The 25,326-nt window shown below is 44.3% G+C and overlaps 1 protein-coding gene across 3 annotated transcripts in view; it reads left to right on the top strand.

The window, feature by feature from the left end:
• The window catches only part of zfyve28 (zinc finger, FYVE domain containing 28), a 128,154-nt gene that overhangs the window by 83,559 nt on the left and 19,269 nt on the right, over positions 1–25,326 (top strand). For all 3 annotated transcript variants that reach the window (XR_005005641.1, XM_036550812.1, XM_036550813.1), the window contains 5 exons: positions 7,067–7,269; positions 8,052–8,141; positions 8,627–8,716; positions 9,242–9,343; positions 9,880–11,112. Coding sequence is in view for 2 of the 3 variants with exons in the window: in XM_036550812.1 (XP_036406705.1) it covers positions 7,067–7,269; positions 8,052–8,141; positions 8,627–8,716; positions 9,242–9,343; positions 9,880–11,112 (1,718 nt within the window). In the remaining variant the exon portion in view is untranslated. The remainder of the gene's footprint in view (positions 1–7,066; positions 7,270–8,051; positions 8,142–8,626; positions 8,717–9,241; positions 9,344–9,879; positions 11,113–25,326) is intronic.

Raw genomic sequence — 25,326 nt, 5'->3', positions numbered from 1 at the left:
AGGGTGTTTGGGCGCCCAAGGCTCATCGATGCGCGAGGGCAACGAAGGCTATCCCATCTGGTCCAAACCGACAGAAGGTCTAATGTGGCACAAATCACAGAAAATTTTAATGATGGTTACGGGAGGAATGTGTCACAACACACAGTGCATCGCACCCTGCTGCATATGGGGCTTCGTAGTCGCAGACCAGTCAGAGTGCCCGTGATGACCCCTGTCCACTGTCGAAAGCGCCTACAATGGGCACGTGAGTGTTGGAACTGGACCTTGGAGCAGTGGAAGAAGGTTGCCTGGTCTGATGAGTCCCGTTTTCTTTTAGATAACGTGGATGGCCATGTACATCTGCACCATTTACCTGGGGAACTGATGGCACCAGGATGCACTGTGGGAAGACAACAAGCTGGTGGAGGGAGTGTGATGCTCTGGGCAATGTTCTGCTGGGAAACCCTGGGTCCAGCCATTCATGTGGATGTCAGTTTGACACATGCCACCGATCTTAACATCATTGCAGACCAGGTACACTCCTTCATGGCAATGGTATTCCCTGATGGCAGTGGCCTCTTTCAGCAGGATAATGCGCCCCGCCACACTGCACACATTGTTTGGGAATGGTTTGAGGAACATGATGAAGTGTTCAAGGTGTTGCCCTGGCCTCCAAATTCTCCAGATCTCAATTCGATTGAGCATCTGTGGGATGTGCTGCACCAACAAGTCTGATCCACGGTGACTCCACCTCGCAACTTACAGGACTTGAAGGATATGCTGCTAATGTTTTGGTGCCAGATATCACAGGACACCTTCAGGGGTCTTGTAGGGTCCATGCCTCGGCGGGTCGGCGCTGTTTTGGCAGTACACAGAGGACCAACAGCATATTAGGCAGGTGGTCATAATGGTCGTTTTGGCTCATCAGTGTATATAGTATAGATATATTTGAATTATATATTGGTAAAATTCCTCACCTCAGTAGCGGGGGAAAAGGACTGCACACGAAAAAATACCACGTTATTTATGGAATTGTGTCATTTCCTGGAATCAATTTCTGGAATTAATAAAAAAAATATTCCATAAAACTCTCATATTGTGTAAACCAGGTATGTATTCAGAGATTGTATTCTCTGTGACCTGTTTCTGTTGTTCCTCTCCTTGGTGGAGCAGAGCCTGACTGCCCCATAAATCAGGCTGTGGTTGGACCACAACTTGAGAAACAGTTTGGCCCGATTTGTCAAGCAGCCTGGTGCACTTGCTGTCGAGGCAGCTTCAGCTTGCCTTCCTGTTATCGTTATGGTGACAATGAGGCTGGCTCCTGGGTGTTAGGGAAGATTAATGGTAATATCGAACACACACTGTGTTTTTTTTTTTTTCGTCTGAATGAAGATCTGCTCCTCGCTCTACAATAGCAGGGCGGCCACTACATTTTTATTACACAAAATGTGCTAATAAGCCCTCTGCTTATTTATATGGGCATTTAAACACCAGTCCAGGGAAATTTTCAGGCAGGAGAACATGCTAATGCTACACTTCAAGAGCTGATTGACATAGCTTAAACATAGAGGTCTGTCTGTTCACATCTAGAGATAAGGCTGCGTAGGTAAGTTGGGATATGCCCTCTGCTTTGGTTAGCAAAATTCTTCCTCTAAGGGTTAAATCTCTTTGAAGCCATAAAGTAATTTGGGTGAGCAGCTCACACTTACTGATATTTAAACAGAGGCATTAGAGAATGTCTTAATTGTATCAATGGCGACTGAAACCTGTGAAGCATCCTTTAAAAATAAAGTAGTATCGCCAGCCAGCTGACTAATGATGATCTCATTTTCAGCTATTGTGATACCTTTCAAGGGGCTGAGCTTAATGAAATCAGAAAGCAACTGAGCACAAATCAGGAACAAGTATGGTGAGACAGGACGGCCCTGTCTGACTCTGCGATTTAAGTCAAATCTAGGAGAGGTGCCTGCATACAGTTTAACTGAACAAATTGCGTTCTTATACATGGTTTTAATAGCTGCACAAAAGTAAGGACCAAAGCCAAATTTCTCCAAGGCCTGAAATATAAAGTTGTGTTCAACTGTGTCAAATGCCTTGCAGAAATCTAAAAACAAAATATAACTATCATCACTGCCAAGATCAGCATAGTCAATAAGGTCTAGTACAAGCCTGATGTTATTAGATATATGTCTATGCCTCATGAAAGCAGTTTGGGTTTCATTGATAATTTGGTCCAAAACAGCTTTTATTCTTTTGGCAAAAATCTGAGCTAGGATTTTATAATCATTATTAAGAAGGCAAATTGGCCACCAGTTGTCAATGCAAAGCAGATCTTTCCTAGGTTTTGGGATTAGGGTTAAAAGTCCTTGAGATAAAGTGGGAGGGAGAGTTTGAAGTCTTTTTGGTCACTCATAATTGACTTAGTTTTAGTGAGATATCCTAAAAAAATGTTAGCTGCTACCTCATTATACTGAGACTCATACAACTTTCTATAAAATGTGGAACAGTAATTAGCTATCTTATGAGGACCATCGATACTGTGTTTTTGGATAGAATTGGTTTTATTGTGTTTTGCTCCCCTTCCTCCAGCCATTTACTCCTTGACCTCGGAAAGGCTCCCTTTGCTTTTGCTCTGTATATTTCATTTAATTTATTTTGCTGTAAAATTATATCCTGCCTGTTGTTTTCTGATAAATTTTCAGGCATAATTTGAGTGAGAGCAGTTATTCTAGTAATTACCTTTGTTTCTTCAATTTTTCTAGATTTAGACAAAAAGGACCCATACTCTCTTAAGAATTTTGTCACCTCAAATTTATAAAGCTCCCAAACCTTGTTCCAGAAACATTTTATCAAAGTTTGGATCTTCTTGATCACTACATCATGTTTTAAAACAGAATTATTAAGTTTCCAATAGGAGCCTCTAAATGTATGAATAGTGTCAGACCTAAAAGAGACTTGGAGCGATACAGCTCTATGGTCTGTTAGTGGAGTTGTTATTATATTATATTAATAGTAGTATGTTCCTATCTAAATGATCAGAAACTAACCAATAATCTATGCGTGACATAGAAGTGCAAGCTTTATTACTTCATGTATAAAGTTTAACATTAGGGTTATTTTCTCTCGATATATCTACTAAATGGATTTTTTGCATAAATATCATCAGATTGGAAGGTGAAGAATTTTTAGCACCTGGAGGCCACCTATCTAAAGAACTCTCTAAAAAAACATTGAAGTCACCACCTAACAAAATCAGTAAATTCAGGTATTTTGATAACCAGTGTAAGAAACGGGATTCTAAGTCATCGAACAAGAAGTCGTTTTCAGGTTTAGTGTTATATCCATATAGATTGGCAAGAAGGAAAATGATGTTATCAACAGAATTAATAACCTTTAACGGCCATTAGGGTCACTTTCTGAGTGCAAGATAATCCCATTAAAGTTATTCTTTAGGATAGCAACCCCTGCAGATCTTTCTGAACCATGCAAGAATCATATGTCATTTCCCCACTGAGCTTTCCAAAAAGAAGCATCATTTACCATTGAATGTGACTCTTGAAACAAAATAAAAGTCAGAGGTCTGCTGTTTTGCAAATATAAACAAAGGTTTACAAAGAACAAGAAGAGTTGTAAGCAAAGTAAACAATTTCCATCCCTTATCAAAAGCTAAGTCTAACCTAACCAGGAACAATATAATCATAAACTCCTAGGCACTAGTACTTAAAATGAGACTGTACCTATGAACAGTGTGTGTGCAAATGGTGAAGAGTAGCTATATTCATCCATCAGGGAGGTCTTGAAGTGTCCATCTGAGCAGGTGACGGTTGTGCTTCTAGTGGAGACAGTGATGGACATATCTCCTTCCCCTCTATTATCACGCGAATCCCAGTGATATGTGCTTTCCTTGTTTTTGGCACCATCTATCAATGGCTAAAGCTTCTCCCGCGGAGCCTTGTCAGCAGCAGTGAGATCTTCCGTAAAACTCAGGTTGTTCTCTGTGAGGAAGCTACAGCCCTTTGCCTTTCTCCACACCAGGTCCCACCTTGATCTGTTGGAAAAGTGGATAATGGTCGTCCTCGGTCTCTTCTGCTGGTCATTATAGCGACCCAGATGATGAAGGATGTCAATATTTTCTCTGATCTTTGCCTGAGTCTCCCTGACTACAGCGCAGCAAATGTTGGCAACTTTGTCTTTGATGTTTACTTGTTTGTCTTCGGGGATACCGTGAATTCTTAGGTTCCATCTTCGCTGGTACCTCTCTGTCTCGTTGATTTTCATTTCCACCTCCGACAGCCTCTGGACGTTATTCTCACATGAGGTCTTTACCAACCTCATGCCAGTTTTCAGGGTTTCAATCTCCAGAAACACAAAGTCAATGGATTTTTTCAAAGCGTCGATGCTGACAGTGTTGGTTTGATGTGGTTGATCATGCTCTCCAAATTATCGGCACGCTTGTTGATTATGGCAGCAATGTTGTTTTGCAAATCAGTAAGTGTTATGTCTCATTGAGCCTCTTTCCTTCTGGTCTGGCAGGGGTATTGGGGTCAGACTCTGGCAGGGGTGCCAACTCTGGACTCTGGCTGCGATTGTTGGAGCAAACATAATCATGCTCGGAGGCAGCACAGGCGGCAATTGTAGAACAAGCCTGATCACCCGTGATTACAGCAGTTGCCTTCGTACCTTTGGGTGAAAGTCTCATCTTATTCTTGGTGGAGAACATTTTCTCTTTGTCTTAACGCTTAACACCATGCTCAGACGAAAACATGGTGACGACAGTACAGCTTTGAGGAATGTTAGCCTAGGTGGTAAGCTAGCACTACAAAGTTGCAACTAGCTGGCTGCTGAACTCAACAGACTTCCGTGAAAATTGCAGTGTCGGCAAAGCACTTTCTTGATGAAATTAATCAGGGAGATACAAAGATTGACTTAAATGTTGTTCAAAAAGAAGATAGTGAGGGATGAAACTGAAAACTCTGACTCAGCCACGAATCTATGCAACTTCACTGGGTGCCATCTTGCCCCTCCACCACTCTTTAGTGCATTTTCTTTCCTATTCAACCAGCACTTGCTACGCGGCTGCCTCTTTCTGCTCATTGGTGGAACATCAGTTTTAAGGGGCGAGTCATCTTATCCAGAAGAACGTGCATAGCTCATGGCGGACCAAAACAAACGGTGCAAAATTGGGAGGCCCTGTGATAGGTCAAATGTTCGCATGCTGACTGTGAATGCATGGCGCATGTAAATAAAATGATTTTTCTTATTCATTGCGTTCCAGTCAGTCTTTTGCAATGTGTTTATCATGCGTGTTCATATCGCAATGACGATGAAAATGTGGAAAATTATTGGAATTAAACGCTTCCTATAATTTGACATGAGCCTCACGCATCTCTGTGGAGAAGTCCTGGCCCACTCTTCTTTGCAGAACTGCTTTAACTAGGACAGATTGGTAGGTCTTCAAGCATGAACTGTCTCTGTTGGATTCATGTCAGGACTTTGAGTAGGCCACTCCAGAACTTTAATTTTGCTTCTTTTCAGCCATTCAGATGAGGACTTGCTTCTGTGTTCTGGATCATTATCCTGCTGCATCACCCAATCACACTTTATCTTCAGCTCACATATAGATGGTCAGACATTCTCCTTCAGAATTGTCTGGTACAGAAGTCATGCTTCCTTCAATGATAGTAAGTCATTCAGATCCTGATGTAGCAAAACATCCCTATACCATCACACTACCACCACCATGTTTCACTGTAGATATGATGTTCTCACACTAGAATGCTATATTCGCTTTACACCAGATATTGGAAGACTTGCACTCTCCAGAAGGTTCACTTTTGACTCATCTGTCCATAGAATATTAGAATATCCAGAATTCCTTGGAATCATCCGGGTGCTTATTAGCAAATGTGAGATGAGCTTTGATGGTTTTCTTGGTGAGCAGTGGTTTCTGCCTTGCTACTCTGTCAGCCCATTTTTGCACAGTCTCTCTCTTATTGTTGAGTCATGAACACTGACCTTAGTTGATGTTAGAGAGGCCTGCAGTTTTTTGGAAGTTTTTCTGGGATATTTTGAGACTTCCTGGATGAGGTGCTGCTGTGCACTTGGAGAAATTTTAGCAGGTCGGCCACTCCAGGGAATATTCACCACTACTCCAAGTCTTCCTCATTTGGAGATAATGGCTTGTTCTGTGGTTCGGTGGAGTCCAAGAACCTTAGAAATGGTTCTGTAACCCTTTCTAGACTGATATCTCAACAACTTTTTTTCTTAGCTGTTCTGGAATTTCCTTTGACCATGGCATTGTGTGCCTGTATAAGCTTTGTGGTGACTACTTCTCTCTAATGGTAAGCTTCAATATGTACATTACATTTTTGGCAAACCCAATCGTGGGTTGAGTTTCTTGCCCAAAGATACAGCAGCAATGCCCCCGTGAGGAAACAAAGTAGCAACCTTTCAGTCATGAGTCCTGTTCCTTAAACACTGTGCTACACTGCCACCCCATTTAAACCATATGCCATTGCCAAAAAAATACCATTTAAATTCAACAGGGCTGGTTGCAATCAGGTCTGGCTGTGTTCAGTCACCTGAATCTAATTATCAAGTAAAATGTTGTTTATTTCTTTGTTTCAAAACTAAGGGGGCAATTATTTCTTCACAGGGGCAATGTGGGCAATTGGTGACTTTTTGTATTAAGTGAATGAAATATGTTTTGTGTTTTCTCAGGTTTCCCTTGTTTAATAGCAAATTTTATTTGTTGATACCAATCCATTCAGTGAGACAAACATGCAATAAAAGAGGAACTCAGGAAGGGAGAAAATACTTTTTTCACACCACTGTATATAAAGTGTAACACCCTCTTTAGTCAAAATAACATATAGCATGTTCTTTAGTCAATATGACATACAGTTACACAAACTCTCAATTACATTTATTTTTGCCTGATGTTTATACTTCAGTGGGGAAAAGGCTTCATCTGTCCTCAGTGATGTGGTAAGGCAGGTTGCAGACGTGTGCTTGGTGTAACCTTGGTGTAACCACTTCAGCATGACCAGCATGACCATTCCTCCATCTATCTTTCTCTTTCTGACAGTGCCTGGCCGCTGGCTCCATCATCATGAACCGGGAGGTGGAGAGTGTGGCAATGCGGCCACTGGCCAAGGACCTGACCCGCAGCCTGGAGGAGGTGCGCAGTGTCACCCGCGACCAGGCACTCCGCGACCTCAACGTCTACAGCGACCGCATGTGCCAGGCCCTGCGCCACTTCGACAGCCTCTTCGCTGAGTTTGAGCTCAGGTAGGAGGGTGGGCAGGGGTGGCAGTGGGGAACATGGCTTTGGGACAGCTGTGTCCCTAAATAAGACCACGCTATGTGAAACTGCATCAGTGGCAGAGTGGCAGAGTAGTGGCAGAGTACTGCTTAATGAAACTGCATGGGACCTTGTCAGAAAGCTTGGACCTAATATTGGTTGTGTGACATTACATGATCATCCACCTCAGTTAATTCGGTATTGAAAATTCTTTAGAGAAACAGTCGCTTAATTACCAGATGGACCTGATGAATTAGCACAGAATAGCACAGTGGTGTCCATTGCAGGATCCACTGGTGTCTTGTGTTTTCCTCGCCTCAAATCTTGTTGACAAAATTGGAGCCAGTGATTGGATGAGGGCTGGCTTGTTTCAGCTGTCGTTCAGTAGTAGGTAGAGGGGAGTTCATGATGTTCTGGGCAGTGGATGCCCAGAGTCTGGAATCCCCTGCTTTAGCTCATCCTGTGTCTCCCTTTCAGCTCGTTGTTCGCTCATACACCACTTATCCTCATATCTGTCCTCATATTGACCTCATTGTGATCTTTGCCCACATCATGAGCATTAGAGGATATGCATTCATCATCTGTTCATTTGATAGATTTCTCCATGGCATAATGTGTTGCAGTGAAACACAGTGGGCAGTGTTGCTGACCTCCCTCTCCCTCTCCCTCTCCCTCTCCCTCTCTCTCACAGCTAAAGTACATGTCGCCATGGTGCCAGTATTTCTGACCTTCCCCTCTCTCTCCCTCTCCCTTTTTCTCTCTTTCGCAGCTATGTGTCAGCCATGGTGCCAGTGAAGTCCCCCAGGGAGTATTACGTGCAGCAGGAGGTGATCGTTCTCTTTTGTGAGACAGTGGAGAGGTGAGGGGGGTCTTGCTATGGCAACACCAGTCACATCCAGAGGAGTGTGTATACCAACAACAGCAACTAAGGCAACACCGATGAGATCCACATGAATGTTAACACCAAGCACAGAATCTACAGCATCAACAGCCACATCCACAGGAGTGTTTACACCAATAACAGCAGCCACGGCAACAGCAATTGCATCCATGTGAATATTTACAGCTACCACAGTAAATACAGTAACATCGGTCAGATCCATGTAAATGTTTACACCAATCACAGCAACTACAGCAACACAAACATCAGCGACAACCAGGAGAACTATGGGAAGTTGCTGAGTGACAGTTGATGGACATGGAAATGTTCTAGGTCTGTGCGTACAGCTGGTTTTGGTAATGGTGGGTGGGATCAGTCCCTGCCGCCCCTATAGCAGGCCTCCCCACATCTGCCGGTAGCACTGGCAGGGCTTAGAGACCGCATGCTCTGCTCTGCTTTCCTAGGGCACTGAAGCTGGGCTACCTCACACAAGACATGATTGACGATTATGAGCCAGCTCTGATGTTCACAATCCCTAGACTGGCCATCGTTTGGTAAGAATTGCTTATTTGCTGACCACAGAAGGAGAAGAATTACTCACTGCTTCTGGATGATAGTTTAACACATTTAAATCTGAAATTCAAAGATACATTCAGTAGATATGTTGATATATACAAGTGTTTGTTAGAAATTATACATATAAAATCAAATTATAAAATTGCATATGAACTGCAGTAGTTGCAGTAGTTTATGCATTTTTAAGTTTGCTGTATGTATTAAGGAATTCACATATATTTTTGATTTCATATTTTGTTGGTATTGATGTTTATTTCTTTTCAGAGGGGGTAAAGTGACTGCCAAAGGTGACTGGTGTGCCTGTTTTAAAGAAGCACATCTCTCTGTGCTGGCCTATGATGCTATTCCTTCAAATCAATAAAAGTTTGGCATTTCAAAGTCTTTGCTTCAGGCTTTCCCAGAAAATCTCATAGCTATTAGAGCAATGAACAGAATGGAGAGGTAATAGACAGCAGCCTGGAACAGGCTAAAATCAGACAGTAACGTTCCACCCTTTCTGACAGTGGTCTGGTGGTGTACTCAGAAGGGCCTATCAACCTGGACCGCAAGCCAGAGGACATGTCTGAGCTATTCCGGCCATTTCGGACCCTGCTGAAGAAGATCAGGTACTGCGGGTGGCTGCTCCACAGAGTGCAGCCATGAGAGCGGTTCTTTGACGGTCTTGGCCTGGTACTGTTTGACTGTGAGATTAGCATCTAGCTGGATAAGTGGGTTACATGTAAAAGAAGAAAGTGAAGTTGTGTAAAGAGGGGTGCTCAGCAAACCCATTATGACGTGGGGGTGTTTTTGTCAGCACACTTCTGTCAGAGGTTCTGATTGACACCCCCCTCACTTTGGTACACTGTGTGACTCTTTATGCAGAATTCATCTGTTTGCTGGAAGTCAGTGAGTCAGAGGATCAAGAGGTTTCTCTCATGTTAGTACTCCTCGACAAGGGCAGAGGTTGTCGCAGTGTGACGAGGCTAGTGTACCATTAGTAATTATAGAACGTACTAGCATAAACATGGGAAAACTGTATATACTAGGAAATATACAAGGGCTCACAGAGTGATGATGTTTGCCCTGAGTGTGGCTTGGTATGCAGTGTGATATGAGGGTGGAGGTGATTGTTCAGTAAAAGGCAGTGTCCGTCCTGCCACAGGGACCTGCTGCAGACACTGACGGAGGAGGAGCTCCAAACACTGGAGCGTAGCCTGTGTGTCTCCCAGGATGAGGAGGAGGAGGCAGCCCCTGTCATCCCCTCGGCCCCACTGCTCAGTCCGTCTATCACCAATCTCCCCCAGTACCAGGAGCGGGAGGAGGAGCCGACTGGCAGCCCCGCCCACCGGGAGCAGGGCAGGGAGGAGTGGTTGAGTGCAGTACTGGGGGAAGATGCGGAGGTGGAGCTGGCCTGCTCCATGCAGTATGACGAGGAGGAGCTGCAGCAGCTTAGTCTGCTGGTGCACCGCGCCGGCGACCACATGTCCAGCCTGCTGTCACCTGCCCACTCCAGCACCGATGCCTCCCCCCGCCGGCCACCACCACAGGAGGATGAGGACAGGGAGGAGGAGCGGGTCTTCTTCATGGAGGATGTGGACCCAGCTGGGGAGCTCCAGGGGGAGTCCCAGCAGCCACAGCGAGCCCCTATGGCACCCCTCCAATTTAGCCTGGAGTCGGAGGCGCCCCACCCCGCTCCGGTCCACAATGGCTGGGGGCGGTGCTGTGTAGTGGAGGCGGCCCTTCAGCGCAGCAAGAACTACCACTGTACTGAGACCAAGGCCCCGGCACCAGGCCCCTCAGAGTCCTCTGCACAGTTAAGTGCCTGGGACGCAGGTGCGGGTCGGGTGGAGACAGCAGAGCTGATTGCCCACCGCACTGGCGGCATGAAGCTGTCAGCCACTGTCATCTTCAACCCGCGCTCCCCAGCAGCGCCTGCTGCCCCACCCCACGACGTCGAGCCCTGCCCCGCCAAGTTGGGTGGACTGGTGGCACCACACCGCCTGCTCCACTCCTGTGTCTGCTGTGGCAGCTGCGACGACCCTGCTGATCCTGCACCCACCTCGCCCCACCCCGTCACCTGTGCCACCGACTGCCTGGTGCCTGGGAATGACCTGTCAGGGAAGGAAGGCAGCCCTGCCCATTCACCCTGGGCAGGGGAAGGCCCTGCCCCCAACTGCGAGAAGTGCCTGACCCTGGGGCAATGCTCACCTGCAGACCGCAGCCCACAGGGCAGGGACCTGGAGTCCTGCGGTCACCTGAGGCGGGGTGAGAGGGCGTGGTTGGACACAAAGACGGGACCAGACACAAGGGCGGGGTCAGGCATGAAGGTTGGCTCAGAAGGAGTCGAAAGGGAGGAGGAAGAGGTCAGCAGCACCAATCCCAGGTCCCGATCCAGGTAGGAAGGACCACATGTTGTCTGTGTGTGTGAGTGTATGTGCCTTATATAATTTCCTTCAACACTGGCTCCATTAGAATCTCACTGATTGTTTTGATTTAAGAGGAATATCTTCACTTGGCCCTGAATTAAAAACAATAATGAAAATTTCAACAGAGCTTATTATGCTACTGTAATATTTAACAAGGTGAATACGTTAAATTCCAAGTTACACCAAACTGAATACATAATGTAATTTAGGTACAATTATCACCTGAAAACAGAATAAACTTGTATACATATATGTACAGTGCCTTGAAAAAGTATTCAGCCCCCAATACTGTTTTCACAAATTGTCTCAGATTCCAAATTTAAAATATATTAAAGTAATTTTTTTCAGCTGGTCTACACAGTATTGTACATCATGGTAAATCAAAAGAAGCATCAAAAACCATTAAAAAATTATAAGGCTAAACTTGCTCAGGTGCAAGATATTGTCTTATAAACCCATCAATTTGTTGATGGTCAACTGCGTAGGAAATTAGTGGATCACCTGTTGTGAATTACTACTTCAGCATAAATACCTTCCCTCTCTATAAGGTCAAACAGTACGGTTGGATTTTCCAATGAACAAACCAAAATGAAGAGAAAAGAGCATTCAAAACAAGTGAGGGATATAATTGTGGAGAAGCACAAATCTGGGGAAGGATACAAGAACATTTCAAAGGCACTGAACATACCTCGGAGCTTAGTGCAGTCCATCATACAGAAGTGGAAGAAATATGGAACTCCAGCCACACTGCCTAGGGCAGGCTGCCCCCCTAAATTTAGTCACACTTGACAGAGAGGCTACTGTGATGCCAACTGTCACTCTGACTGAGCTACAGAAGTCTGTGGCTGCAACTGAAAATGATGTCCATGTGCCAACAATCTCCAAGTTATTACACAAAAAGAGCCTATTGCACAAGAAAATGGCAAGGAAGAAGGCCTTGCTGGGAAAAGACACATGCTTGCCTGCAAAATGTTACTTGGAAGATATATTTCATTACATTACATGCATTTAGCACATGCTCTTATCCAGAGCGACTTCCATCACAATAGAACACAAGTGTATCCATTCAATTTAAATGACCAACAGTGCCACACCAGGCTAACAACACTCCCAGAACAGTGAGTATGAGCATAACACTCTTCAAGCCCTACCACAAGTTAATTTGTGCACTCTGACAAAAGCAGATACAACAGTCCCTAGATCACAAATTCATAATACATCATAGTACTACACATAAAATTGACATCCAATGCAATAAGTAGCAGGTGTTAGGGGGTGGGGATAGAAGTGGAATCAAGATGCAATGTGAAGAGGTGGATCTTCAGTCTGTGTCAGAAGATGGCCAGTGATTCCGCTGTCCTAACCCCGTTCATTCCACCACTGAGAGACCAGTACAGACAGGGATCATGTCCCAGAAGAGCGACCCTGTCGGGTGGGGATAGTCAGTTGCCCTGTGGATGCAGAGCACATTGATCTTGAGGGAACATAGGATTTGAAGAGGGGTCATAGGTATAAGGGGGCTGTGCCATTCACTGTCCTGTACGGGAGCACTAAGGTTTTGAACTTGATGTGAATGATAACAGGAAGCCAGTGGGGAGGAGGGGAGTAACTTGACTACGTTTAGGGAGATTACAGACAAGGCATGCAGCTGTATTTTGTTTTAGTTGTAGAGGTTTGATTGCACATGCAAGAAGGCAAGCAAAGTGGGTGTTGCAGTAGTCCAGGCATGAAAGGCCCAGGGACTGGACTAGATGTTGAATACGTAGTGAGATATGGGCAGATCCTTCAGATGTTGGCCTTGCAGATTCTTCCTCTACTTCTCATTGTTGTCACCTGAGAGGAGAACCCCAGTTTGCTATCAAGCATTACACCAAGACTGTTGACAGTGCTATTGGTTGTAAGGCTTCTAGAGTCTAGGCTGAGGGAGAGCTCTTAAAATGGGGAGGACTTGGATGGGATGAAAAGCATCTCAGTTTTAGCCAGACTCAGCTTCAGGCGTGGTCCACCATCCACTGTGAAATGTCCTTCAAGCAAGCTGAGATGCATGCAGAAACCTGTTTGTCCGATGGGGGAAACAACAGGAAGAGTTGCACGTTGTTGGCATACAAATGATATGAAAAACCATGGGAGGAAATGAAAGAGCTGAGAGATTGCATGTAAAGGGAGAAGAGGAAGGGGCCGAGTACAAAGCCTTGAGGGACACCCGTAGACAGGCTGTGGGGTCAGGACAACCTACCATTCCAGGACACCCTGAAGGAGCATCCAGAGAAATAGGATTTAACCCAAAGGAGAGTGGTGTCAGTAATCTCCAACATAGCCAGGGTAGATAGCAGTACAGCATGGTCCACTGTGTCAAAGGCTGCAGAAAGGTCTAGAAGAATCAAAACCGATGAGTGGGAGGAAGCTCTGGCTCTTTGAAGAGCCTCAGTAATGGAAAATAGGGCTGCCTCTGTGGAATTACCAGCCCTGAAGCCAGACTGAAAAGGATCAAGAAGATTGTTCCAGGAGAGAAAGGAGGATAGCTGGCATTTTAGACAGAAAGGGAAAGAGAGAGACTGGTGGATAGTTGTAGACAGCAGATGGGTTCAGAGTCAGCAGAGGTGTGACTCATGCCTTCCTGAAGCCTTCTGGCACACTGTCCATGGAGAGTGACTGATTTATAAGACTTGTGATGAATGGAAGAAGACTGAGAGTGATGATCTGCAGTAAGGCTGGGTATTGGCACAGATGCCCCAATTCGATTCGATTCCGATTCACAAGGTAATGATTCGATTCAATCCGATTCGATTCGATTCTAATTCTTTCCATATTTGGAGAAATGTTTAAAAAGCTCTACAGGAAACACAAATTTACAAATGCAGAGTCACTGGAAACAAATTGTGAAAATCACTAAAGAAAAGGCCAAAGGCTTGTACAGTCATGCGCCACTTAACGTCCATCAGGACAACGTCCGTTCGCATATACGTCCGTAGTCCCATAAGGTTATAATAAAGTTTTAAATCCCGATCCAGAACAGGAAGTAGCGGACGTAACCGGACGTAGTGAAGGCAACGCTTCACGCACACAACACGTGTATCTCATGTCTCATGGAAATAAAGCGAATGCGCTGCCAGGCGTATAATGGTACAGTACATAGTATACCATAGAATGATCGGTCCTTCTACCGATCAGCCATTGAGAGCCTGCTGACCTACGCTGTGTCAGTGTGGCACTCAAGCTGCACAGGAGCTGACAGGCACAGACTGCAGAGGGTAGCCAACACCGCACAAAAGATTATTGGCTGCCCTCTACCTACCTTAACCACCATCTACAACTCCCGATGCCTAGGCAGGGCCAGAAGCATCATAAAAGACTATACACATCCCGGCTTCCACCTCTTCAACCTGCTGCCATCGGGCAGACGCTACAGAGCCATATCAGCCAAAACAAACAGACTCAGAGACAGTTTCTTCCCAAGAGCTGTCTCCATACTCAACTCAAGTTTGCACTAAGAAACTGACATGCCCGCTCACCACTGGCAATGTCATCACCACCACAAAGCTGCTAAGAACTTGCACTGACTTATCATAGCAGATTTGCACTATTATACCATAACTACCTGTTAACTGCCCTTTTGCACAATCTGTTTTAGTTGTCTCCTTCCAGCTGCATATCTAGCCACTCAGTCACTTTAGCACAACCTTGCAGAGTTTATGTACAGTTGTTTGTAGTTTTATATTTTATACTTTTATATTCTACTATAGTTTTATATTCTACTTAGTCTTATTGTATATTTCCCTATGTTTAAGTTATGTGTGCACTGTATAGAGAAGCTTTAAATCTCATTGTACTTTGTATAATGACAATAAAGGCTTTCTTTTCTATTCTATTCTATTCTATTCTATTCTATTCTATTCTATATGTCCTGTACGGGACAGTGTAGCATAGTGGTTAAGGAGCAGGACTCGTAACCGAAAGGTTGCCGGTTCAATCCTCGCTGGTACACTGCTGCTGTACCCTTGGGCAAGGTACTTAACCCACAATTGCCTCAGTAAATATCCAGCTGTATAAATGGATAACATTGTAAAGAACTGTAACCTATGTACGTTGCTTTGGATAAAAGCGTCTGCCAAATGAATAAATGTAAATGTAAATATGTCTTGATAGTTATAATAAATGCCTATGCTAATGGTTTATGAATGTACTGTAGGCTAGTACTGTGGTACTTTCTATCGTTGTTTTAATGTGAACTTGCATACTTAACATTAAAACGTTTACCGTATAACATTGTATGCTTCGACTCGTAAGCAGCAGCATCCAATCTCGTGCCTATTCTGTATAGGTTTGCTATGTATAGTATGGTGTTCACACAATGTCCAAATCACATAACGTCCTATTTCACAGAACGTATCGTGGACGTTAAGCGACGCATTGCTTTATACCAAAATCTTTTATTTTTAGGTTTATTTTTATTATCTTCTATTTGAGCAACACATGGGTATAGTTCCTTAAAAACAAAAACAACGTGTATCATTGCCTGCTTATTAATGACACGAAGCAGCAATGTATTTACATTAGTTAGCACAGGGAAAGCTGGTTTGTAAGGTAGCTACAATGACTGACAAAATGTAGCTGACCGCCAGTAGCAACTTTGCAATTGTGAACGTTTTCTTGCTAGCCTAATATGAAAACAACTAGCTAGCTAGCAAACGAACATGAACAACCACGTTTCTCCTGAGTTGTGCTAAATAACATTGCAATCGTGAGCAAGTGCTGCTGTTCAGTTTAGCTAGCTAGCTAGGTAGTAGTTGTACTGTATTAAAGTGAAAGCTAAAAAGCTGTGACTGCAGTGCAGATATATATGAATATGTATACCAGGCATCTCCACAATTTGGACACCCTTCTCCACGCATCATTTTTTAATTTATATCTCTATTTAATTATCATCTATTTAATTCTCTGGCTATGTTTAACCATTTCGGAAATGAACCTAGAAAACCGAAAAAAATGCATATTAGCCTAAAAGATCGATCCATAAATTTTACAGATCGATATTGAATCAGACGAATTTTAAAAAACGATTAATCGAAAAAACGATATTTTTGCACACCCCTAATCTGCAGGAGAGGTGCAGGAATGCGATCCAAAGCATAGGTCACTGTGATATAAGGAGGTGAGGGACATCACCATCCGAGAGAGAAGAGAATTGAAACGGGAGGGATGGCGAGTGGGAGGGAGGAAAAAGAGGAAGAGGTGAGAAATGAGGTCTGTGGGGATTGGAGGGAGCTACAAATCTTAAGGGGGAAATGATCCACAAATTCATCCACAGAGAAGAATGCAATATTGTGATATAATGACACATAAAGGAAATTTAAAACACATAAAATGCCAAATTAAAAGCACCAGCCATTTATCTATTCAATTCAATTTTATTTGTATAGCACTTTTTACAACACAAGTTGTCACAAAACAGCTTTACATTGCTCCCAGGCCTGAGACCCCCTGTGAGCAAGCCTAAGGTAACAGTGGCAAGGAAAAACTCCCTAATTAATAGGAAGAAACCTTGAGCAGAACTCGGCTCAGAGGGGGAGCCCATCTGCTTCTAGCCGGCACTGGGCTGATAGAATTACAGGGAATACTTGAAGTTGTATAATGTACTTTTAGACATTTGAGTTTGATAGACACTTTGATAGTAATTAACAACGGAGTAATTATAAAATGTAATCCTAGAGTGTCCGGTTCTTAGCACACAGCTGGCTTGATAGGCAGGGCAGCGAGGTAGCTGAACTGGAAATCGGGATGTGGTGCTTGAGCTACAGCTCCAGGCAGGAGCCCGGAGGAGGGACAGGAAACAAATAGAAAACAGTGAGTAGTGGATGTTAATGCAGGAATTAAAAACATAAAGGCAAGGGGGGAGCAGAGGGGGGAAGAGAGATGCATGTGTGTAATAAGGAAAAATCCTGGTAGATAAGCACTATGGCAGCATACCTAGGGGATGAGAGGCAAGGGTCCAGCACAATCATGAGGGCGACCCTAAGGCAGTCAATTCCAGACCACAGCCGGATCACCTGAACACAGAGTAACCAGGCCATGATGTAGTGACAACAATGACCACTTCGACCACCAGAGACTCTACAATCAATGCTAGCACCGTGCCGTGTCCCTCAGCTAAAAGATTTGAAATAAAGGTAAGTTTTTAGCCTAGACTTAAAGGTTGGAGAGAGTCTGCTCCCTGAACTTCAGTGGGTAAATTGTTCCACAAAAGAGGGGTTCGATACGAAAAGGCTCTACTGCCTATAGTACTTTTACCCACTCTTGGAACAATGAGAAGTCCCGCGCTTTAGGAACGTAGAGTTCGTTTTGGAGAATATGGGTGAAGAAGGTCCTTAATAGGGAGGGGCAAGTCAATTTAAAGCTTTAAATGTAAGGAGAAGTATTTTGAAGTCAATGCGGTATTTGATAAGTAGCCAGAGGAGAGAGGCTAATACTGGGGTGTTGTGCTCAAAGCGCTTTGTTCTGGTTAGAATACGAGCAGCTGCATTTTGAAACAACTGAAGGTTAGTTAGCTTTTCAGTGTCATGCATTGATAAAATTTTCCTGATTTTGGCTATATTCCTCAAATGAAAGAAAGCAGTCCTGGATGTGTTTTTATATGTGTTTCAAAAGAGAGCTCAGGATCAATTGTGACACCAAGGTCTTTGGTGGTTGCACTTGAGACACCATCAAGATTTAACGTAATATTGGTGAGTTTGCTCCTGATAGGGCTAATAACCAATATTTCTGTTTTGTCCGGATTTAGAAGGAGGAAATTATGGGCCATCCACATCTTTATGTCTTTTAGGCAGGCCTCCGTGTTTGATATTTCCAAGGAGACATCAGGTTTGGCCAATATGTATAATTGGGTATCATCTGCATAACAGTGGAAATTAATGCCATGTTTATGAATGATATTTCCAAAAGGCACCATGTATAATGAAAAGAGCAAAGGTCCAAGTACGGATCTTTGTGGTATTCCATGTCTTACTCTGGAGCGTGTGGAAGACTGTTAATGAAGACAAAGTAATGCCGCTCTGACAGATAAGACCTGAACCAGGATAGAGCCTTTCCACTTATGCCAATCAGGTTTTCAAGTCGGTCTAATAGAATAAGATGATCGATAGTATCGAAGGCTGCAATTAGGTCTAGGAGCACAAGTAGGGAGATACAGCCATTGTCAGAGGAGAGAAGTAGGTCATTAAGCACTTTTAAGCATGGTTTCTGTGCTGTGATGCGGTCTATACCCAGACTGAAAGACTTCCATAATATCATTGGATTGTAAAAAGGAGCAAAGTTGCTTTGTTACAACTTTTTCTAAGATTTTCGAAAGAAATGGGAGATTTGAGATGGGCCTGTAGTTCAACAGGTCATTCGGGCCTGGAGTGGGCTTCTTCAGAATAGGTTTGATGACTGCTAATTTGAAGGACTGAGGTACATGTCCGGACGTAAGGGAGGCATTGATAAGATTTAATAACAGTGTGCCAATTTTAGGTAACAGTGGTTTTAAGAATCTTGTTGGAATGTGATCTAATAGGCAGGTGGGATTTTTAGGTGAAGGAAGGAGAAGGCGCTAAATTCAATGGGTGTGAAAGAGTCTAGGCATGTGGCTGGCCTAGTGGACATCTCTATGTCATCTGAGGCTGGACAGGCCAGGCTGGAGGCAGAATTAGAGGAGAGTTTTTGAATTGTGTCGCGTATCTTTATGATTTTGCTGGCAAAAAAAATTCATGAAGTCATTGCTACTGTGAATTTCTGGAATGCAGGGGTTGGCTGATGCACGGCTGTTAATTAGTCTGGCGACGGAACTGAACAAATACCTGAGATTGTCCTTGTTTTTCTCTATTAGGGTGGAAAAATACGCAGATCTGGCAGCTGTGAGTGCATGCTTGTAGCTTAGAAGACTTTCTTTCCAGGCTAGGAGAAAGAGCTGTAATCTGGTGGAGCGCCATTTTCTTTCAAGTTTCTGCACAGTTTGTTTGATAGCACAGGTGTGGTCATTGTACCAAGGTGCAAGCTTTTTGTTTTGTACTTTCTGCTTTTTAAGGGGTGCAACGGCATCTAGAGTATTACATAGTGTGGACTCAATATTTTCGGAGAGTTGATTTATTTTAGCCGAACTAGGGTTCAAGCATAAGTTTAAATATTCTTCGTTGTGCAGACTATGATGCAAGGAGCTTATCAATAAAGGCTTTAGTAGTAGCAGAAGAGGTGGTGCGCCTGAGTCCAAACATGGACTCTAAATTCATATAACAGGCTAAAGGAAGGTTGAAAGTCACAGTGCTCCAAAGTAATGGTCCGAAAGTACGGGATTGTGTGGCATAGTTACTAAGAAGTTCTTAAGAAGAAGATTTCATGGCAAGATGGCGGCGCGCACAGATGCAGCAGCTCAGTGCACCCCAAAACGTGACTGTGTTTGTTGTTGTTTTACTCCTTTTACTTCTTTTTTACCTTAAATTCAATCTGGGTGCATCGAAATTAGTGCATCGAAACTTTTCTACAGTCGGGAAGAACTTCTACATATAGGAACAGCGCACCAAATTTCCATCACGAGTGCCTTCCAGCACTCCCATCAGATACCAGCGGAGATAGTAAGAGCACCGGGGTCTCCATGGATTACCATACTGAGCAGCAGGCGCCAAAGATGGCGGAGAAAACGGAGACAGAAACGAGGATGCCGGTCCAGTATCCGAGCAAGGCTAAGGAATGCCCCTCACAAACCACCACTACCCAGTCTCTTCATCACCAACGCCAGTTCGCTTTCCAATAAAATGGACGAGCTGAGACTAGATTTATCATCGCGAACACCCATCCGGGACTGTTGCGTGATGATAATTACGGAAACTCCAGGAGTCCCGGATGCAGCCATCGAGCTAGCAGGCCGCTCAACCCACCGCAGCGACAGAAACAAAGACTCCGGTAAGAGCCACGGAGGTGGCGTAATTTTACGTTAATAACTGGTGCACAAACACTGTCATCATCGACAAGCACTGCTCACCTGATCTGGAGTTTCTGGCATTGAAGTTCAGACCTTTCTACCTGCCGCGAGAGTTTTCTGTTGTTATTGTTACAGCTGTGTTTATCCCACCAGATGCAAACGCTAACCTAGCACTTGGCTACATGCTAACAGCAATAAACAAACAAAAGAATGCGTACCCTGAAGGGGTCCTCATTGTTGCTAGAGATTTTAACCACGGCGATCTGAAGACTGTGCTTCAGAAATTCGGCCAACATATTAAGTGTGCAACTAGAGGGGAACACATGCTGGACTATTCCAATATCACCAAAGGATACAGAGCCTCACCCCTCTCACATCTTGGACAATCTGATCACTTATCACTATTCCTAACCCCAGCCTATAGTCCCATTATTAAGAAACAGAAACCCACCACCAGAACTGTTAAAACCTGGCCTGAAGGAGCGTCTCTACAACTGCAGGACTGCTTCCAACGCACCAACTGGGACCTGTTCTCTGATCAAGATGTAGATGTATACACCTCAACAGTACTCTTCTACATCAGGACCTGTGCTGAGAATGTCACCATAAACACATGCATCTGTGTTTTCCCAAACAGGAAACCATGGATGACAAAGGAGGTCCAGATCCTTTTGAAGGACCGCAATGCAGCCTTCAGCTCTGGTGACAGAGAATAGTACAGTGCTGCCGGACACAACCTGAAGAAAGGCATCAAATGTGCTAAGGCTGCATAAAAGAAAAGGATCGAGGAACACTACACCAAAAGGGATCCAACACGTGTGTGGCAGGGCATCCAGCACATTACCAATTACAGGAGCAACAAAGACCCACCTACAGACAGCAATGCCTCGCTGGCAGAAGAACTCAACTGCTTCTTTGCCCACTTTGAGGTAAAAGGGTTAGACAGTGTAGCCACACCCCCACCAGCTACCACCAGTCACTTACTTACATACAGACATGGGAGGTAAGGTGAATTCTCAGCACTGTGAATGTTAAGAAGGCTGCAGGGCCTGATGAGATTCCAGGAAGAGTGCTCAGAGACTGCGCCTATCAGCTTGCGGAGGTGTTTACTGACATCTTCAACCTGTCCCTCTCCCAGGCTACTGTACCTGCCTGTCTGAAATCAGCCACAATCATACCAGTGCCCAAACAGACCAACACCAGTGGTCTGAATGACTATAGACCAGTGGCACTCACACCCATCATACCAAAGTGCTTTGAAAGACTGGTTTTAAATCAAATCAAATCCACCCCCCCCACCCTGGACCAGCACCAGTATGCCTATGGAGCAAATAGATCCACAGAGTATCCCGTCGCCGCAGCTCTCCACACAGCACTGACCCACTTCGAACAGAAGGGGACATATGTGAGGATGCTTTTTATAGACTACAACTCTGCATTCAACAGTATTGTCCCCAGCAGGTTTGTCACCAAACTCCTTGAGCTGGGTCTCAGTAACCCACTGTGCATGTGGATCAAGGACTCCCTATCCAACCGCCCACAGACAGTCAGACTCGGCCCCCACATCTCCCCAGGCCTGACCCTCAGCACCGGCGCACCACAAGGCTGCGTGCTGAGCCCCCTCCTCTATTCTCTACACATATGACTGCGTTCCCACATATCCCTCAAACACGATCATTAAATTTGCAGATGACACAACAGTGGTGGGATTGGTCTCAAACAGGGATGAGACAGCCTACAGAGATGAAGTCTGCAGAGTGGCAGGATGGTGCACAGAGAACAAACTGTCACTAAACATCAAAAAAAACTAAAGAACTCATCATAGACTTCAGGAGACACCACGAGGACCTCTCTCCTCTAAACATCAAAGGAGAAGTGGTGGAGAGGGTTTCCAGCTTCAAGTTTCTAGGAACCCACATCACAGAGGACCTCACATGGACAATCAATTCCACTGCTCTGGTCAAGAAGGCTCAACAGCGGCAGGACACTTAGGAAGACCAACTTGTCCGCGGAGCTGCTCATGTCCTTCTACCACTACTCTGTTGAGAGTGTATTGATATAGTGTATTACAGCATGTTATGCCAACTGCACAGCAGCAGATAGAAGAGCTCTCCAGAGAGTCATAAACAGCCCAGAAAATTATTGGACTCCCCCCTGCCCTCACTGGAACACACCTTCAGATCACACTGCCTCCGCAGAGCCAGCAGCATTCTGAGGGATGCAACTCACTGGGGGGGAGTGAGAGAGTGGACACAGGAAAGAGGGAGGGAAAAAGTCTATTACAACCCCACCCCAGTGGGATGATACCTGCTCTCCTCAACAACTCCTGTACACCCTAAAAAAGGCTACCATCTAAGACTCTCCTTTTTCTGCTAAAGACTGCTCCAGCTACTCTCTCTAAAGCCGTTTTCACATATGAACTCCGGACAAAGTGCAGAGAATCAGGTCCGCAACTTGGCCGGAATTGCCCTTTCACACATGTAGCACGCAACAGGAGATTGTCCGTGACAAACGTGTTCTCACCTACAGGGAATACTCCGGTTTGGTTTAGGTGAGGGGTGGGGCCTGGGTAGAGCGTGCAGGAGGCAGGACATGACGCAAAAACTACGCTGCAGAAATCACAGTGGCTGTATTCGACACCGCCTACTGCATACTGTGTACTGCGTACTACACAAGTATATACTGTATACTGCACGCTATTTTTCAGTGTAGTACCCAGTATGCGACCATGAATAATTCGTTTGTAGTATGTTACATTGTCGCTTGAAATCATTGCGAGTTTAGAAACTTCCAGATTTCCTCGTGGTATTTTCCAGTTAGATGCCACTTGCATTCTCACAAGTGAAAAGTATTGACGGGATCACTTAAAATATTCGCGATTTGAAGTATTTTCAGTTTTTTTCTTTTCAATGTCTTACCTTTCGGTGGTACAGGTACATAATGTGGCATGGAGGAGGAGAAGGCGAACATAGCTATTGTACTTTTGGGTAGCCTATAAAAAAATATCACACATAGCCATCCAAATGGTGCTACCGGTACACATAATTTATTATTAATTATACATTTATTATAACAATAAGGTAAGTTTTTGTTGTTCGCTATGTAATGTTAGGTCACAAGTTCACCTATCTCCCTATACCTATCACTATTACTTAGCTACAGTTTAGCTAGCTACTAACCAGATAATAACCTACTAACCAACGTTATTAATCATCGTAAGAGACAAGTTTTGGCAGTATAGCTATAGCTAACTATCTCTTTAATGATCATTGGACTCAAAATAGCATGTATTTGGACATATCCGCAATGTCAACGAAACAGTGGAAAGCAATGTACAGGCATGCAGAAAAGAGTACGAGGCAGATGTTTGTATTCTTCCGGTTTCGCGCCAGTCACGTAATAGAAAAGTCATCAACACGCCCACTCACTCGCGGTGGATTCTTCAGAATGTTGCCTGCTCTATTAACACATGGGCTCACTCCGACATGAGGCGGACTTTGTACTAAGGAGCTGGCAGAACGAAGTCCGTCACATGTCTGGTCCGACTGATTCGGACATTTGCGTTCTCATATACAGCTCCTCCGGCTAAGGGCTGGATACGTTCCGGCGTCCAGTGCATGTGTGAAAGGGGCTATAGTTAATTATCAGGAACATTTTAACTACAACACCCTGATTACATAAGTCTGTACACCCTTTCATAATGGGGGCTCTAGCTGTGTTCAAAGTTAACCAATCACATTCAAAATCATGCTTGTAGGTAAATAGCATACACCTGCCATCAATGAATGTGATTCTGATTAAACCCAGATTAAAGTCAGCTGTTGCTGTAGGATTTCCTTGAATGTTTGGGGTTGCATCCCACTGGGAGAGCCATGGTCTGCAAAGAGTTGCCAAAGAAACTGCAAGAGCTAATTGTTGAAAAGTACCAATCAGGAGAGGGATATAAAAGAATATTGAAGGCACTGGATATACCATGGAGCGCTGTCAAAACCATCATCAATAAGTGGAGAAAATGGGGCACCACAGAGATCTGGACGACCCTCCAAAGTTGATGAGAGGACGAAGAGAAAACTTATCAGGGAGGCTATCAAGAGGCCAACAGCAACACTGAAGGAGCTACAGGAATTTCTGCCAGGTACCGGTCACTTCTTGCATGTGACCACCATCTCTCGTATTCTGCACATGTCTGGGCTATGGGGTAGGGTGGCAAGACGGAAACCCTTTCTTACGAAAAGGAGCATCCAAGCCTGTCTAAATTATGCCAAAAGATTCATTCAGTCACCCCGGCATGGACTGGCCATCGGGAAGTTCGGGAATTTTCCCAGTGGGCTCGTCTTGTAAGGGCCGGTCTTTTTTTCCCAACCTCGGCATTATATAGCCTATATACAGATATTCAATAGGTCATCTTAGCTGCAGCGACACGGCTGGTGCAATCCATAAAGGCAGGTAGCAGTTGCCCTCACAACTGAAAGTATCTAGCACTCGGGCAATTAGTATCTAGCACTTGTTGCCGAAACATGGATAGAAAGAGAAAACCTGCGGCCGGCGATGCAGAGAAGGTGTGCCAAAAAAAAGGCTTTGCTGGCTGATGCTGCAAAGTATGCTAATATAACGGATTTATTTAAGCAGTCTGCAGGTGATGATGAGGACAGTGGCGATGAGGCAGGAGCATCAAAGGGGAATGAGCAGGGAGCAGGTGCTTTGTCATGCTTACATGGTATATGCTGTGAACTAGCTAAATGAACTAACTAAAGAACAAAATGTTTTTGTTAACTTTGGGGTTTCAATGCTAGAGTCCTGCTGCAGGTTTTACCATTTCCAAGGTTTAACTAGTCAGACTCAGTGCACAAGCGTTTAGAGAAGTTTACGCTAAATTTCTCTAAAGTGTTTAAAAAATGGTCATCAACGATTGTAAATGCAAACATGTAAATTTGATCATTTTCTTCTAGACTACTCATCAGTTCTTTTTCACATTATAGCCTATAAGGCATATAATATTTGATAGCCAGCCCAGCAATAAAAATGATTTGTTAAATACTTACTCTACAATCTAAACAAACAGGTGAACATGGCTCTGAACAAGAAAAGGAAAGGATGGAGGAGGAGGGAGCACCCGTGGATTGAGTCTGCTGGTTCTGATTTCTGTGTTTAAACACTGTTGACTGTTTTGCATCATTTTAAATAACTCTAATAATAAAAGCAGGCTATTAAGTCTATTAGGTGTCAGGTGATC

This window comes from Megalops cyprinoides, chromosome 18 (assembly GCF_013368585.1).
Source record: "Megalops cyprinoides isolate fMegCyp1 chromosome 18, fMegCyp1.pri, whole genome shotgun sequence".
Classification (NCBI taxonomy): Eukaryota; Metazoa; Chordata; class Actinopteri; order Elopiformes; family Megalopidae; genus Megalops; species Megalops cyprinoides.
This window is presented reverse-complemented; position numbering and strand designations above follow the sequence as displayed.